Source organism: Schistocerca americana, chromosome 1, assembly GCF_021461395.2.
Source record: "Schistocerca americana isolate TAMUIC-IGC-003095 chromosome 1, iqSchAmer2.1, whole genome shotgun sequence".
Classification (NCBI taxonomy): Eukaryota; Metazoa; Arthropoda; class Insecta; order Orthoptera; family Acrididae; genus Schistocerca; species Schistocerca americana.
The window spans coordinates 555,345,659-555,363,997 of NC_060119.1; the positions used below are offsets into that span (position 1 = coordinate 555,345,659).

Consider the following 18,339-nt stretch of genomic DNA (forward strand, 5'->3'; position numbering starts at 1 on the left):
CAGTATCAGTAAAGCTGCCACAGAAAGAACCTGCCAAATCTTTGAAGTGCACAATTCAATACTTATTTTTTCAATCATGAGTATTTTCAGTCACCACAAATACCAACAAATACTGCTTGAAAAATTATTAACTCTGTATTTCAAACCAGTTTTTATTTGAACCTTATGAGCAATGATGTTTCTACTGATCCATGTAAATACATCTCAGAGCTCAATTTATACCTTCAATTCATCATTACCTCTCCCCTTCCACTCTTCCAAAATTTACAAGGATTCTCCTGCTTGCTGATTAAATATACCTAGGATAAATGATGTGGTAGGGGATGATTTGACCACAGGGTCAGGGTAGTTAGCAGAATTAAACTTTCATTCAGAAGATACAATGTCAACTGAGAACATACAAAATCACATTTATAAATACAACACCTGCAATGATGTGTAATGATACCGGTGTGCAAATCATACCTCCAAATGGCTCTGAGCACTACGGGACTTAACATCTGAGGTCAGCAGTCTCCTAGAACAACTTAAACCTAATTAACATAAGGACATAAAACACTCATGCCCAAGGCAGGGTTCAAACCTGCGACCGTAGTGGTCGCACGGTTCCAGACCAAAGCACCTAGAACCGCTCGGCCACTGCGGCTAGCCATACTTCCAAGATATCTACATATCTATGAAGGTTTCCTACCTAGCACCCAGGCAATACAAATCATAGCAAACCTCCCAACATACTCAAACCTTTTACCCACATTTTCTACAAACTTTAGAGTAATATTACTGAAACGAAAGACCCACAGTTTGTTAGACACAGACATTCTTTGTAAAGCATTGGGAACTGTGTGTGTGTGTTATTGCCTGTTACATCAACTAATTCTGAAATTAGAATTACACAGCAGAAAGGATTTGACTGGACAGCAGATACACTAATGCACTTGGAACATGTACCACAGCATAGCTAGGGCTGTTTCATCAAAATGGCCATCTGAATTGTTTCATTTAATGCGTTTCTCACCTTCACAAAAGTTGTTAGATCTTTCATAAATTCAGAGATTTCATTCAGATCCTCTCTCATAGATTCACACAACACTTATTTATTTACTTCAGATCATAGAAATACCAGCAAAAATGGTGAAACTTTTATTGTGATTTGCCTAACATTTTTTATAAGTACACAACCAAAAAACTGCACACACGTTTTCTATATGAGAGACAATGGCATTTTATTGTGGTGAGTTACTTCACATGAAACCCATGTTTTGTGTCTTTGATTGTCTACTCAGATGCTCTTCCTTTCTTTGTCTCAGAGAGAATCCATTGTAGTTCTGTGACTGCAGCAGTTGAGGTATTTCACATACTAAGAGCATAGCGGCAAAAAAGAAAAACACAACACACGCACACACAGACAAATCTGCACTCATTCTGTGTAAAACATAACAACTACTACTTCCTGCAATTTTGTCGAAAGACTGAGACATTATGAGCTCACAGCTATGTAAAGATATGCATTAGTTCTAAAGAAAAGTAAAAAGCAGCAACCACCTAGAATTAATAATGATACTTATTTAAAACAAACAGTACCAATATTGGTATTGAATCGACAAGTTCATCAACAATCAGCTGTTTATGATTATAATTTCATTTAGCTCATGCCAAACAAAAGACATCAGCTGTTTCAGGAGTAAAAAATGATGCACATTTTCAATAGTACCACCACTACAAGAAACTTTAGCCACACCCACAAACAGACAAAATCCTAAATTGCTGTTTTTTCCCTGTAAGAATTCCATTTGAGATTGTGTCATGGTCAGTGCAGAATGTTTTTTTCAAAATAAAAGGGAAGTGTAATTCAGACAATGAAAATGCTACACTATTTTAAGAAACACTATCAAATTTTAAAAGAGTTAGTTGCCAATAGAGCCAAGTATCTCATTTTAAAAAGCCAGTTGCAGAAAAATAATTTTTTTTTTTTTCCTCAATGCAGCTTTCATTTAATAATGGCGGCTCAGCAAGAAAGATTACACATTAGTGTAAGCAAGACCAATTAAATAAGCAGATGATGGATGATAATGAAAGGGAAGAGTTAAACAGGAGAACTCTTGACAACATCTTTTCCCATAGCAATGACACAAAACTCTGCACACCAGCAGCCAACTGCGTGTTACAATTTCTAATAATGAGAACCTGGCATTCAGTACCACCTGTCTTTTTCCGGAACAACTCCCAACACCACTTCCATTGAGGACCACTCAGTCCCAATTTCTTAATTAAAAATAATTCAGTCTTTTCGACATCAGTGCAAGCTTTTACAAAAGCCCATAGAAATAATAAATATACAAAGACCGAAATTCCTCTACAGACAGACTATTTTCTCAGATTCTTCATCAATGAAGGAATGGAGATTATATAATTTAATGTCCCATTAATGATGAGGTCAACAGAGATGGAATTCATGGTTGGTAATGCAAAACTTCGAAAACCATGGAAAACTTATGTCTGGATGACTGGAGGGGGTATGTGAACCCCAGTCTTCCTGAATGCAACTCCAGTGTCTTAAGCCCTGCACCACTTTGCTTTGATTCATCAACAGTAGCGTATGTCAATGGTTTAGCACATACCAATTACAATTCTGAAAGAGTTTTATTTTAAACTTTTTGTCTGTTTTCACTGAAGCAATCCATTGTTATGTAATGACTCTGAAATCCAATTCTTGTAAATACGTGACAAAATGTCACTTAGTGTTTGATTTTTATCTATTTTCTTTATGCATATAAAACGGCCCCAAACAAAAGACCAGTATGCTTCATGTACCAGTTAATTATCTCTAGTCAAACTGCTTGTGAAGTGGCTTGGATGCTCATGGCCACCACTTCCAGCATCTCTTATAAACAGGTAGCTACATTTTTTTTTTTTTTAACGTTGCTACACTCTATTCTTTTTTAGTTAGTTCATTGTTACTTGAATCTCGTGTTCGAGGCTTTATGACTTAGTGACAACAAGGGCTTTGAAAAACAAAACATGCACTGTTACAGTCCATTAAGGTAAATAGGACACACAAAGGTAAATAGATGTTAAAAGTTTGCTACTGTTGCACAGTGTATGTCAATACATTTTTAATATCCACATGGTTCTCCAAGAAGACAATTTTTAATCATTATAGACATGCAGGCAGATGATAAAAAGCACAGTTAAAATGTTCAGATGCCACATGTCAGTAACAAATGATGGAAATCTCTCAAATCACATTTTACATGCAATACATTTAAATTCTGCTTCACAATATATTTCCTCAACTGCATATCACAAGAACTGAAAATAAAATTTGTCTCTTTTCAGAAAGTTTCGATTGATTGCTAAGCCACAAGTGGTAACTGAAGATCAAACATTTTTGGCTTAAAGAAGCCACATTTAACAAGAGAAAACAAAAATATCAAAATTCAGTATTCAATAACTTGCTGCAGGAAATCATTTCTTATTCCACATAATTTGGAAAAACACCTACAATATGTTTTCAAGACTGTTATAAAAATGCTCAACTTGCCTGATTTGAGTTACTAAATTCTGGGCCAAACTTTCCGATCATAGCAAAATTATCAGTAAAGTAATGGCAAAGACTGTCAGACTGCCTGTGTGTGAGTCATTTTCATTGATCTCTTAAGTTACATTTCTCAAAATCCTGACTAGTCTGCAAGTCTACTAAAGACATCTGATTTGTAACACAGTCGTTAGTAATGCATATAAAACCACTATCTACAGCAATAGGGGCAAAATGTGATGTTATACACATTTAACTACCAGAATATAAGTTAATTATAAGAAAAATTTATCAGATAAGGATTCCACAAATAGAGCACTACAATAATACAAGAAACCAACGTACCAGATCATCATGAGAAGCATGTTAAATAGCATGAAAAAGTCCAAGCTTCTTTCTAAAACAGAAATATTCAAGCAACACACACTAAAGCAAACATGAACTTCCTCTCTTTGAAAAATGAGGAATTCAAGTAGTTACTATACTTTATCCGTATATGCTTCAGTTGTGTGAACAAACATAAAGCTACCAATATTGTCAACAACAAATAACAAAATTATCTGACAAATGATTACTGAAAATGGATGGCAACCACCAGATTCCAAATACCTCAAGAGCTTTAAGAGAGAGAGGGGGGGAAATGGACGAGGGCAAAGGGTGGAGTAAGTAGTTAGTTACACAGAGACAAAATGCAACTTTAAGGATGAGCTTGTGTACCCTTTTCTGCTACTTCTAATTGTACTCAACAAGAAATCCATAAATAACTTCCTTATTTCTGATTTTGCTTCCCATTGCTTATGAACTATCACTTAATATCAAACTACTACAATATTTGAAAGTTTAATGAAAATTTTGTTTGTTATGAACACTTCTACCGATTAACAATCTAAGCATCTTGTTGAACAATACACAGAGGAACATATTTAATTAGTTTACTTCTCATGAGAATCGTGTACAGTTAATACTACATTTTACAAACAAAAGTTATTTAGTATGAAAACAGTATCAGCCTTATTACTCAGATAAATATTTCAACAAAATTATTCTAAAAATGATCATTTCATGCAATAACTTGTCACAACCAATCACAAATGCCAGTTTTCTAAAACAAGACACTTTCTTTAACACAACACACATTGCTGCAAATGCAAGCAAGTGCATCCATACATTCATGAAATATCTCTCTCTCTCTCTCTCTCTCTCTCTCTCTCTCTCTCTCTCTCTCTCTCTACGCGCACGCGCGCACACGCGCACGCACGCACGCACGCACACACGCACACACGCACACACACACACACACACACACACATATTATGAAAATTTGTTCATACAAATTTCTTCCAAAAAGAAACACAACACACTGCAGCAGAAAAAGATTAATCATTCAGCTGTACAAGTCATGTCTACTGATCAATGAAGCCTGGATCAGTAACACAACAAGAACATGCAATACCTATTTTCAAGTTGCGTGGGGTACTGCATTTCTCTTGTTACTATTGTCCTCTATTAGCACTCTGAGTAAACACAGCTTTCATTGCTTTATTGTGTACTAACATAATAAACTGTTTGGATATGCGTAGCAAATTTCATTGTAGGTTTAGATAATATTAACTTGCTTCACAATTCCTAAGTCCTTATTTTAAGCACTAGTTTAGACTTCCTGCTCAGTTCTTCAGAACTTTCTTCCTGAGTTAATAAACTGCATACAATCCAGTCTGTGGAAGCAAATTAAATTCATGGCTACTATTCAATGCCAACACTGGTCTCAGATTGATTACTTCAGCTTACATACAATTACACATTGAAAGAACTGTTACTTCAGAGTATGTTACTGAATCTACAGGTTTATAAGGAACTTATGAAGCAAATACTTGGGGAGTCCATTCAATTGCACAGCCAGTATTAAGTACATGTAATAGTACATCAAATAGCTATGTGATTTTATCACTTTCTTATGACAAAATCTGAGAGAAAGGCACGCACACTGGCAGCATTATGCTGAGGCACGCCTCTTGTTAAGTACATGCACTTAGGTATGATAGAAGTTACCGAACAATAACAGTAACAACACATTTTAGTCCAATTGTACCTAGACTTTAAGAACAAGGAAGTTTAGAGTTTGCTGAGGATAGTCAGATTCACTGAAAGTAAACATATCAATTAAGACTTAAACAATGGTGTGAAGAAAACAGGATGCTAAATTCTTGGTAAAATATCAACTCCTTCAAGCAGCATTGTACAAATATCTGTCACACAGTACCATAAGTCTTGTAATATACAATTTAATACCAAAGCATTTTAAAACATCTGATAAACTCTACTGATGCCTATGACATAACAGAACAACATAATGTTTTAGTCTTGTATGTTAAGCGTGTAATGCTTTGCAATATAGTATATGTACAGTCTGTATATTCTACCAATTAACCTGAGTTGAGCCTGTCTGTTGACGAAGCTTGGCCAGGATTTGCAAGACAAGGTGGCCAAATGCCTATTGTCATGAACAGTTTATATAAAAATCTCAGTTCAACAGAACTTTCAAACTGTAAGTAGTAAAAGACATCACAAAAAAATAATGCTTGAAAATCTGTGGCCACTTTTCTTGCAAAAAAGCTGACCAAGCTTCCTTTATTGTGATATGAGGTTAACAGTTTAGTGTGTAGAAATAAACAAAATATACACCAGCAGTGAAAGATGTAGGAACCTCTCACCGCTTCACCTGTGATATGTCTGTGGAACTGTATAACTGCTAAAGGCATAAAAAATAAATTATGCTCCATATATTAGTTAATATACAAGCCTCTTTCCTCTCAGATACACATAACAGCATCTTAATACTGTAGTCTGTCCTCTACACAGTCTTCCAGGCAAATATTATTGCGAAGTGAAAGAGAAAAAAATCTTTTCACTTTTCTTTAGTCTCATGTTCTATCCACATGAACACGAAAAGAACCACTCTGTCATTTACACTACCATCACTGATGTCTAATCTGCAGTGTAAAGTAATTGCCACAAAACAGAAATCCTGCACAAAGGATACTACAGATAAAATCTGTAGATAATATTGTAATATATGCATAACAAGGCTCTTCCCTTTGATGCCATCAAAGTAAAGATTAAAAAATATTATGAATATAGTTCTAGCTGAAGTGTAATGAATCAAGTAGTCTCTCTCCTGTTCAAAACCAGTTCCTCAAAGATTGCTTCAGTACTACAAGTTGTCTAGACATGAGTTAAAGAAGCAGAGGACATAATTTTCTATTAATCTGAAAGCAATATGGGTGCCTTCACAACATAGTGATCATTACACAGTTTATTGTTGGAAAGATAGGCAAATAAATAAAACAACAGGCAGGCAGACATACAGAGACAGAGAAACAAACACACACATATGGGGAGAGAGAGAGAGAGAGAGAGAGAGAGAGAGAGAGAGAGAAGAGAGAGAGAGAGAGAGAGAGAGAGAGAGAGAGAGAGAGTAAAAATATTTTAAGAGTGAGATGATGATAAAGAAACTTGATGTGATTATCTAGTACTGATAATAATTACATTTAATTACATCTGAACAAAAACAGTGGAAAACGTAATTTCTGGATGAACTAACAAAGTCCATGTTGGAACAAATGGGATGAAGTACATGAAAACTGCTCGGATGTGTTGAAAACATCTAAATCCTGCACAAGGAAAGACAAAACTGACAGCACAAATTGAATTTAAAAAAGGTGGAATCAATAAAATGGAAATGCCGTGGGGCTAGGGCCTCCCGTCGGGTAGACCGTTCGCCTGGTGCAAGTCTTTCGAGTTGACGCCACTTCGGCGACTTGGGTGACGATGGGGGTGAAATGTTGTTGATAAGGATAACACAACACCCAGTCTCTGAGCGGAGAAAATCTCCGACCCAGCCAGGAATCCAACCCGGGCCATTAGGCATGACATTCCATCGCGCTGACCACTCAGCTACCAGAGGCGGACTAGTGGAATCAATTATGGCCCTATTTAACTGCTTAACAACTGGATACTGGAGAGGGAAAGAAATGAAATGAGGAAAAACTGAACCAAAGAAATGTAAGACTCTCAAAACAAAAATAGGAGCATAAAGTGTTAATTAGGATGACATTCAAAGAGCTACTTCTGTTCAGCTAAAATAGACTCAGCTATGAATGCAACATAAAAAAAATTAATTTTGAACTTTTGAAATAACACACTTCTTCACAGGGAAGTACAATAACACAATGCAGAAAGATGGCATGCAGTATTTTAAAATAACTACTGTCAGTGTTTCTTCAGATGCAACTTCAAATCTGTATAGATAAGATTTTTAAAAAAAATCATTCATTGTTTCTTCAGATATAATTGCAGATATGTACAGATAAGATCTAACGTCTACAAACTGAACATGGATAACATAACAATGACTTATTTTTGTCTCTTATATGCCTTCCCCACTGGTGCAAGGATTCCAGTTCCTTTGCACCCCTCCTAACATGTCCTTTTCTATCTACACTTTTTCACTATAGCTGCCAACAAAGGAACTGTAGTTCTCAGGGTTTCACTTTCTGATCTATACACACTCACAATTATGATCCCTGTTTCTCACATCAGATGCAACAATTACTTGCATGTTCCATGGATAATAACTGTGACATGACTCTACGTACGCAGGCCTCTAAATATGACGCATGATCTCCAAGAAAATATCACAACAGCAATTTACTTTAACTGCCTTTTACATTGATTCTGATCTATATTGAAATTCAGTAACTGAAACCAACTAAAGCAGAGATTTATAAATGATAGAGCACAGCAATCAGTCATCCTTTTTTGCATGTTTTATTTGGCAAATCCAGATTTCGGCTAGTGCCTAGCCATTATCAATGCATTATTTTCTAGTCTCAATGCATGTCAGTTCCCAGTTGCTTGGGCTTTGATTATCGAAGAACTGCATATCCCACTCAGTCAAATAGTTCACTAACTTTTATCCATCACTTATATTCAAGAACAATGCTGTGTAAATGATTAAAAATCTATTATTTATGGAGATCAAAAAGATCCTGCTGCTGGGTAGAAATCACACGAGAAGAATCGTGAACTTTGCAATCTGTAGTACAAGAGGATTCAAGACATGCACAGGTATGCATTTCTCATATTGGTCTTGGTTTTGGCTTCCTCTGTTACAAACATATCAAACAAATAAAAAACCAGCAATTCTGAGCTACTTAAGATTTCCCAATAACACCAGAATCATATCTACACTAAAATATGTAAACTGTGGAATAATATTCTGAAAACTACAAAAGACTGTGAAGAACTGAAGAGAAGACATGTAATTTTTGCCCCAATTTTGGTAAAATTAACTCAAACCAGACACCTTGTAGTACTGAAGCTGCTTTAATTGCAAGTCTTGTACTATTCTCTCCTATAGTTACACGATGAGGCAAAACAAAATTTGTATAAGCACTTCTGGAAACTGGTTTCAGTCTAAAATATTACTCGTATAGTGAGTAAACTTCAAGACAATCCCAAAGTTTTCAATCTTACTCCTATGGCAACACTCATATATCCAAGTCATCAGATTATGTGCATAATTCAATGTATATAGGTACAAATTTAACAAAAAAAAATTACCCTCACAATGCCCCATGAACTTGCACCAAGTCATGCAGTGCTCCAAGACACAAAATTCTTATCTTAACCAAACATGGTAAAGCATACAAAGATGGATAACCAATTACAAGTTGCCAAGAGGCTTATTGCACAAAACAGGAAGTAGGTAGACTACTCCCTGCACTCTTTACACACTTTCATTTTTTTTTACGATACATTAAAAAAAACTGGCTCCTATTACACAACTATGCACATCAGTAACCCCACAGTGACATGGTCTGAACCAACCAGCACAGTGAGCACCACTATTATACTACACAGTAGCTGGAGTATCATCAACCTCTGACACATCATCTATCATTAAGCACAGACTGAGAAAATGATCCAGAGGACACAATATGCTCTATTATTTTTTTAATTACATAATGAACAGTATTAGAAATAAAAAGAACTGGGCCACTTCTGAAGGCAACAATTTCACTAGTTGGCAGGTTGCTTATTGGCTGTGGGAGCAACAGAAAAAACAGTAGAGTCCTGGGAGGCAAATGGAGGTGGTGGTGCACGAAAGTTGGATGCACTACTACTACTACTACCACCACCACCACCACCTCCATTGGCCCCAATAAACTCCTCTTTCTCTTCAGACAAAACAACCTGTGGTGGCGGAGGGAAGAAGTCTAGACCAGAGCTGGCTGCTGTAGCAGGAACAGCATGTGGTGGAGGCTGCTGCTGTTGTTTCGGTGGTCCACACAGCAGCTCGTGGAAACTCATGAGATGACGCTTGAGGTACAGCTTTGTCTTGAATGGCTTGCTACACAGGGGGCACGCCACGGTCTGGGGGTTGTGGATGAGGCGCAGGTGCTGGCGCAGGTTCGACAGGTTACTGTACATGCGGTAGCAGATGGGGCACGGCCGCGGGTCCAGGGAGTGCAGTTTGCGGTGGTCAGCTGCTGTAACACACACAACAAGCAACCGTGTCAGAGCTCTCCCGCCTGCAAACCGCACCCCCGGGACACCCGCATGGGAAAATGGACAGGAAGTGTTGGCTGGTGAGGAGAAGGGCAAGTAAAACAGGAAAGCAGGCAGGATATCCCTCAGGGTCAAACATAACACTAAGTTTGTCAGGACAGAGTCTTATTTGGGTACTTACCTTGTGAAGCTGGCTCCTGTGGCAGTGTTGATACGTCTGAGAGGAAATTGTGTGCAGCGGATGTTCCAGGAATCATCTCCATTCCACCTGCAAATAATAAGACTCCCTATCAAATATAAGGTACTGGTGGGCAACTCTACATTTGCTTTAAATAAAATTAAATGTTTCCATAAAAAATAATTTTAACGGTGTAGGGCTGAGGGATAAGTTGTTATGGGCCTTCTCCATGTTGTAATGCTACTGTATACTAGAGATATGGATTACAATAATAAGGAAAAAAGATTACAATTTAATGTTTCACCAACCACATAGTCATTAGAGACAGCACACAAGCCTGAATTGTAAAAGGAACATCATCATGGCCTTTTCAAAGGAATAAATCAGGACATTTGCTTTAGGGAAACCATGGAAACCTACATCTTGATGGCCAAAGTTGGCATCTGAATCCCAATCTTCTTTAGAGAAAGTCCAACATCTTAATCACTGTACTATCTTATTTGGTGGGCCACTGTCAAGTAAGATGAAAATAAAATTCTACACAGGAAAAATTTGCACAGTTCACACATGTGGCAAGTGTTTAGAAGAGGCAATTTTCATGGAAGAGAAAAGTACAACAGGAATTAGGGAATTACAAGTGAGTTATCCAAAATGATGGCTCTGAGCACTATGGGACTTAACATCTATGGTCATCAGTCCCCTGGAACTTAGAACTACTTAAACCTAACTAACCTAAGGACAGCACACAACACCCAGTCATCACGAGGCAGAGAAAATCCCTGACCCCACCGGGATATCCAAAATGATACCTGCTCTGCTGAACTAGAGGATGCCTGCCTCCTCTCCCCCCCACCCCTCTCTCTCTCTCTCTCTCTCTCTCTCTCTAGGCTACCTGAACATTTTCTCAACTTCAAACTTCCTAAAGCTTTTATTTTTTAATATATATGCATAATTTGCACTTAATGATAACTGACAGGCTTTACAGAATTAAGTACAATACTTTCCCTCAAATAAGAATATGGTAAGAGCATACACAAGAAGGAAAACTGCTATGCTAGTCGGAGGCTATACAAAATACACCTATAAATCAAAATATAATAATCAAAACACTTCTTTGTCAAACACTACCAGTTAAGAAATGGAAACATTATCAAGCTCTCTTTCATTGTTTTATTACTGTTTCTTCGCAAGCTTCTGTAATAGGAGAAATATGATATTTTCTGTGTAGATAAGGTTATATAAAAGTGACAGCCACATTACTGGCATTTAAGCCCTCAGACTTTTTTGATTTTTGATTATTAATTTCATCTTCAAGCATTTTGCATGCTATTGATGTTAATAGTTAGTGCAACTTGAATAATACATAATGAGACGTGTAATAACAATAATAATAATAAGGAAAATTAAACAATGGAAACTCCAGGTACGAATATCAGCAATGTAGGAAAAGATAGAGTGCTACTTACCATAAAGAAGACGCATCAAGTTGCAGACAGGCACAATTAAAAAATACACTCACATGTAGCTTTTGGCCACAGCCTTCGTCAATAAACAAACACACACACACACACACACACACACACACGAGATGCTAGAGTTGGCAGTCATGTGTCTGTGAGGTGTAGTTGCTGTGTGTGCGCGCGCGCGCGCGCGCGCGCGCGCGCGCATGCGCATTATCTCTCTCTCTCTCTCTCTCTCTCTCTCTCTCTCTCTCTCTCTCTCTCTCTCTGATGAAGGCTGTGGTCAATAGCTTCATGTGAGTGTCTTTTAACCATGCCTGTCTGCAACTTGATATGTCTTCTTTACGGTAAGTAGCAATCTATCTTTTCCTACATCTTTAACAAAGAAAATGGTTAGATCTGATGGATTTGTGTACATACATAAATGAGTTTAAGTTAAAATTTTAAATCATCTTTTGTACAATCAAAAAATTCCTCTATGGGATAGAAAGTGGCTTTTAATGAGGCACTATGTGCTTCTGGTGGCAGTGCATTAACAGTTTTACTCCAAGATATTTAAAGTTATTGTGAGTTTTGCTTAGTCTTGTAAAGGGTTGGTCAATCTTTTCTTTGTGACATGTATTGTGACAGTGAAATGATTGCCTTAATTTATAGCTCTCTTTGTTTTCTTCTGTGTAGACTAGGCAACTAAGTAGAAACACTGATGGGACTTTTATGACATCTCGAAAAGCACCCTACAAGATACATTGTTTTTTAAAACACCTGCTACAATTTGATAGCCTCTTTCTGCCACATAAAAATTCTTTTTACCCCCGTGGAGCTGCAGTACGTTATGTGGCTATGAAAACAATGCATAGGAGCTGAGCATCATGTTTTCACTCATACATGCTCTATGTTTATATAACAGGTCTATTACTCTTGATAAGTAAGTGTATAAAGGATCTGTGTGTAGGTTTCAGGTTAATTCAGAAGGAAACACTGTACACTGGGAAGTTTAACAGCTCTACAGTCACTGTCGGTACTGCATGATCTGAAAATTTCATTTTCAGTTTTATTCTGGTTACAGTTAATTCGTTGTCTTTAAGCCAGATACTAGAATGGTTGGCTCAGCTTTGCTCCTTTAGGTCCTCTATGTCACTTGCAGTTGCAATGAAACTGGTATCAACAACATACAGAACAGATTTCCACGGCATAATACTAGGCAGGTCTTTAATATAAATTATAAACAGTCAAGCTCTGAGAACAGAGCGTGCGTGTGTGCGTGTGTGTGTGTGTGTGTGTGTGTGTGTGTTCACTAGTAGCAGGATAAAGCACACCTCTCCCTCATGCAAATTGGGTGCCCAGGCAATGCAGAAGCCACCAGCAGCCCAACAAGAGACGCATCTGTTGGATCTGGAGTGGCAGCAGCCGGTGCCATGATGTGGTGGTGGTTAGTGTTTAACGTCCCGTCGACAACGAGGTCATTAGAGACGGAGCGCAAGCTCGGGTTAGGGAAGGATTGGGAAGGAAATCGGCCGTGCCCTTTCAAAGGAGCCATCCCGGCATTTGCCTGAAACGATTTAGGGAAATCACGGAAAACCTAAATCAGGATGGCCGGAGACGGGATTGAACCGTCGTCCTCCCGAATGCGAGTCCAGTGTGCTAACCACTGCGCCACCTCGCTCGGTTGCCATGATGTGCCAGGTAGGCACCAGAGCACAGTGCCAGAATGTGCTTGGACATGGGCAACCCTGAGGGCAATGGACTTGTACAGCGCCTTATGACAGCACTAGAGAGGAGGGTGACATAGTCATCTGAGCATCATCATCAGCAAACAGTTCCCTATGTGAGGGAGACAGGGCTGGACCTACTGATGATGACAGTTGAGGTGATGATGGTGAGGGGGCCGATGGAGGTGGCTCAACTGGAACAACAGGCTGCAGCAATGGACCAAGGCTGGAGACAGACTGGCGCCTAGTACTGGGAAGCTGGAACCCGAGGGGTCCACACATGGAGGAGGCAGCCAATGGGACGGGGGTGCCTCCACAGCAGGCAAGAACGGGCTCGAGGTGATGGGCAGTGGGGCAGGGTGTAGTGACGGGGGGCACAACTGATCGAAGTGGCGTGACACCAGCCTGTCAGCCATACGGACATCACAAAGACAGCATCCCCAGTGGTGGACCCTAGCAGTGGACAATGGTGACTGGTATCCACCTGAGCCAGCAACCAAACTCTCGCACCCACACTGGTGATCCTGGTGGGCTGCAGACGGACGAACCCACCTGTGGCAGGAGCAACACAGGCAAGAAGTTGAGGAGCATGCATGGCTTCCAGCTGTGAAGCAACTTAGTCTGGCTCAGCTCCCTGTAGGCACGAAGATAAGAGTTGCTCAGAAAACGGAGAAGGGCATCGTCTGATGAAGAATCCACAACAAACTTTTTCATTTGGGACTTGAATGCATGCATTAGTCATTTTGGCTTGCCGTTTGGTTGAGGGAGCCATGACATGATGAATGCCATGACAGGAACAAAACATCTGAAAGGTGTGAGAAACGAACTGGGGCCCATTATCAGAAACTACAGCACAGGGCAACCCCTCAATAGAAAAAAAATCATCAAAAGCGTAAGAATTGTGACCTCCGCCAATGTAGAAACAAACATGAGAATGTAAGGAAACCAGGAAAATGCATCCACAACCGTGAGTCAACAGGAATTCACGAAGAGACTTTCATTGTTTACAGGAATGTGTTCCCAAGGCTGGCAGGGAGTGGGACAGGGGGACAGGGATGCCCAGGGAGCTGCCTGTTGTTGGGTACATTGATCACAAGCCACGACAAAATGAACAAATTTGCCACCAATCCTTGGCCAAAAAACATGTCTCCTAGCTAATAGTTTAGTGCACAAAACTCCCCAATGGCCCTAATGGAGAAGGCGTAGAACCTCGCCCGTAACGCAGTGGGAATGACTACTCTGCGAGAGAGGTCTTTTGTCCAAAATGGGACTAGGTCTTTTGTCAACAACAGCAAAACACCACCCAAAACAGGGGATATGAAGCCCAATCTGGCGATTTATCTGCCCAGCCCTGTTGAAGAAACTGAACCACCTGGTGTAGAATTGGGCAACAGTTGCCATGCATGAGCTGGTAATTGGGAAACTCTCGACTGTGGCCTGCATTTTCAAAATCAAGATGGAAGCAAAGCAATTCTTCGCAACCAAAATTGGGATCAGAGTCCACAGCAAGGCGGGACAAGGCATTCGTATTGGCATGTTTACAAGTAGGTTGAAAATGGAATTAGTAATTGTAGTGAGACAAGAACAGCACTCAGAACTGTAGATGGCGTGCTGCCTTAAAAGGAAAGGAAATGCGAAGGCTAAACAAGGAAATGAAGGGTTTATGGTCAGTAATAAGGTGTAACTTGAAACTATAGAGGGAAAAAAAACATGAAATTTCCGGAGAGCATAGACTATGACAAGAGCCTCTTTTTCCATGAGAGTAATACTGCCGAGCTGGATTGATAAGCAAAAACTATGTGCTGGTCCGGAGAGAACACAACTAAACAATGTGCCAAGAGGAGTTTGGATTTCAACATTTGAAAAGAACATTTGCAATCTGGGCTCCAGCAAAAAGGCACAATGTTGCATAACAGGGTATACAACAGGTGGCTCAATGTTGCCGCCCCTGCTTGAATTTACAGTATTAGGCTATCTAGGAAGGCCTTAAGCTCCTTTGTGGACGAGCGAGGCATAGACGTAACGGGATATGTGGTCTGGAAGAGGGCAAACCTCATCTCATTAGACTTCGAACCCAAATACACAACAGAAGGTTGAAAAACCCAAGATTTCGCGATATTACACCGTTGGTTTACAGATTGTAAGACAGAAAACAAAGTGCGCAATTTTTTTCAAGTGATTAGCTGTGTAGGAGCCCAGACAACAATATAATCCACATAATTAATGCAACCTGGGACAGGCACAGTCAATTGTTCTAAAAATAATTGGAAAATAGCAGGGGTGCTGGTGACACCAAACGGAAGGCACAAATATTGAGAGAGACCAAAAAGAGTATTTAAAACCATAATTCACAAAGATTCTTTGTCCACAGGAACCTGGAGATATGCTTCAGACAAATCAATTTTAGAAAAGTACTGGCAACCCAATATTTTCGCCAACAGTTCCTTCTGGCGAGGGAGAGGATAAGTATCCGCAATCGACATGTTTTGACAGTAGTACTGAAGTCACCACACAGGCGAAGTTTCCCTGATGGCTTCTGAACTACAACCAGCAGAGATGACCATTCACTATCCATAACAAGTTGCACCACCCCTAGAGATTGAAGGCTGTCCAATTCTGCTTTCACCTGAGCTTTCATGGCGACAGGAACAGGACATGCACAACAAAAATGAGTCCAAACCATGGATTTCAAAGAAATTTGAGCAGAAAAGTTTGTAGCAAACCCTATAACTTCCAAAAACAACTCCTCTTCACACAATGTTTGCAACTGAGAATACAGTACCTAACTGGACACAAGGTGAACTGTGTCAGTGACAGAAAATCCAAATGCCTGAAATGAGTCCATCCCAAACAAGTTCTGAATGCCGGCACCGCAACCACCAAAAATGCAATGGAACGAACCGCTGACTTATAAGAGGTAGGTGTCATAAATTGTCCGAACAGCGCAATGTTCTGTTTGTTATAACTGACCAGCTTCCGTGTGATTGGTGTCAATGGAAGTGAGCCCAAATTCGCAATATTTTGATAATTCAATGACATCACTGCAGCACCTGTGTCAACCTGTAGCCAGAGCACTTGGCAAAAAACACTTAACTCAATAAACAACTTTGTAGAAGTCAGAAGTATTAGAGTCAAACAGTGAAGGTCCTTGTCCAAACCCCGAGCAACCTTTGGCGAAAGACACACAGAGGCGATGTGGCCTTTCTTCTGACAAGCATCACAAATAGCCCAGCCGCCACTCCTGCTTCCTCATGAAAGCTATCTGTCATCCTAGTGGGCCCATCTTGTGACATTACTACCACAACGCCCCACACTTCAATTTGATCACCCACTGCTCGAGAAACTTCAAAAGATTGTGCTATTTGAAAAACTTCCACCAAAAGGAGGTTTTCAATAGAATAAAATCTTCTTGCGCACTTCATTGTCTGGAGCTAAATAGATAATTGTGGTGTGCACCATAGAGTCTGCACAACCAGTAATGAACTGACACTTATGGATAAGACCATGAAGTTTGGCTGCCCAGACCATCTATGACTGATTTGGTTTCTTGTGGCATCAGTAGAATTCAACTCACGTCACTATGATGTGTTCATTTGCGATGGTAGTTGGACAGGAAACTCCTCATGTGATAAAAAAAAAGGAAGAAGAGACAGAATTGCCGGTTCTTGCACAGGGACAAGCTTTAGATGGAACCCTTGAGACGAAGAAGACAGAGCACAAATTCAAGTCTGTCATGCTGAAAACCAAAAAATTCTGTCTTAGTCTCTTTTCATAAGATTACAAACCTCAGATGAATCATGGTGGGTGGACGGATCGGTGGAATGGTACCTGTCTGTTAATGGAAGCCGACAAAGTGGTCATTGCCAAAGTAAGCTGCTCAATTATGGCCGGTAGTACGGTGTCCATAAGCTATGAACTTGACGAAACTGCACTTGAGAGACAGCACACATGGAAATCATTCCAAACATGTTGCCAGTCGTGTAGTACCCAAGCAATACACAAAACCAATCCAAGTAACAAATAAGGCTTTATTCATAAACATCTGTACAATAACAGAAATCAGCTTCTCATGGCTCTCCACATAACAAGAAACAGAACACCTGATGTGAATGGTACAACTGGAAGAACATAAAAGAGTGCTTCAAGCATATATATGCAAACATACCAGTATTTATCAGAGTTTCACTGCAGGTGAAATATTGGCAAATTTGCTGGTACAAGCAATTTCAACTATTTTCGAAAGTATTGGTACAAGAGAAATATAGGATGGTAGTTATCAACACAACTTTATGAACATTCCAATTCAGCATTTCATCATGTATCTGCTTCATCTCCAAAGCAAGATAACAAATCACTCAGAAAGATGTATATGTATTATAAATAGCACCAGATCATTAAAATCAACAGTGAAGACACATTGCCAGAATTTGAAAGCAGCCTTTTCTTGGTGCAGGAAATCATAGTCTTAGTATTTCAGTGGAAATTGCTGAGAATCTCTACCACAAAATTCCTATAAAGGAGACTTTCAACAAAGACTTTTGGCTAGATTGTAGCCAAGCGACAAGTGCAATTATACTACTCATTAAAACATAAGTTTTGGTGATATTTTTTATCGTTATCCGCGGTTTTTTTTTTCCACATTTTTAAGAGCTTTTGCTGTATATTTTGTGGTTATTGCCTTGAAGGTTTGCCCATATAGTGTTTTTCCAATAGTCTTATTTAAGTTTACATACTGAACTAAACACTTACAATGAACTGCACACATCTGCATGTATATCTATACATACCTTTTGCTGTGAGGAGCTGCACTTGTGTCTTTTTTGTTGTTGCTCGAATGGAGAATTGGCATTTCTGCACAACACTTACGAAATATCGCATGTTTGACTT

General features: G+C 39.3%; 1 protein-coding gene across 8 annotated transcripts in view; it reads right to left on the reverse strand.

The window, feature by feature from the left end:
• Positions 1-18,339, reverse strand: part of LOC124606181 (protein abrupt-like) — a 260,199-nt gene that overhangs the window by 157,726 nt on the left and 84,134 nt on the right. For 6 of the 8 annotated variants that reach the window (XR_006978697.1, XM_047138198.1, XM_047138173.1 and 3 more), the window contains exon 6: positions 10,287-10,373. Coding sequence is in view for 7 of the 8 variants with exons in the window: in XM_047138198.1 (XP_046994154.1) it covers positions 10,287-10,373 (87 nt within the window). In the remaining variant the exon portion in view is untranslated. Of the gene's footprint in view, positions 1-9,356; positions 10,087-10,286; positions 10,374-18,339 lie in introns of those variants that run through there. The other 2 variants (XM_047138189.1, XM_047138181.1) reach the window with 2 other exon arrangements.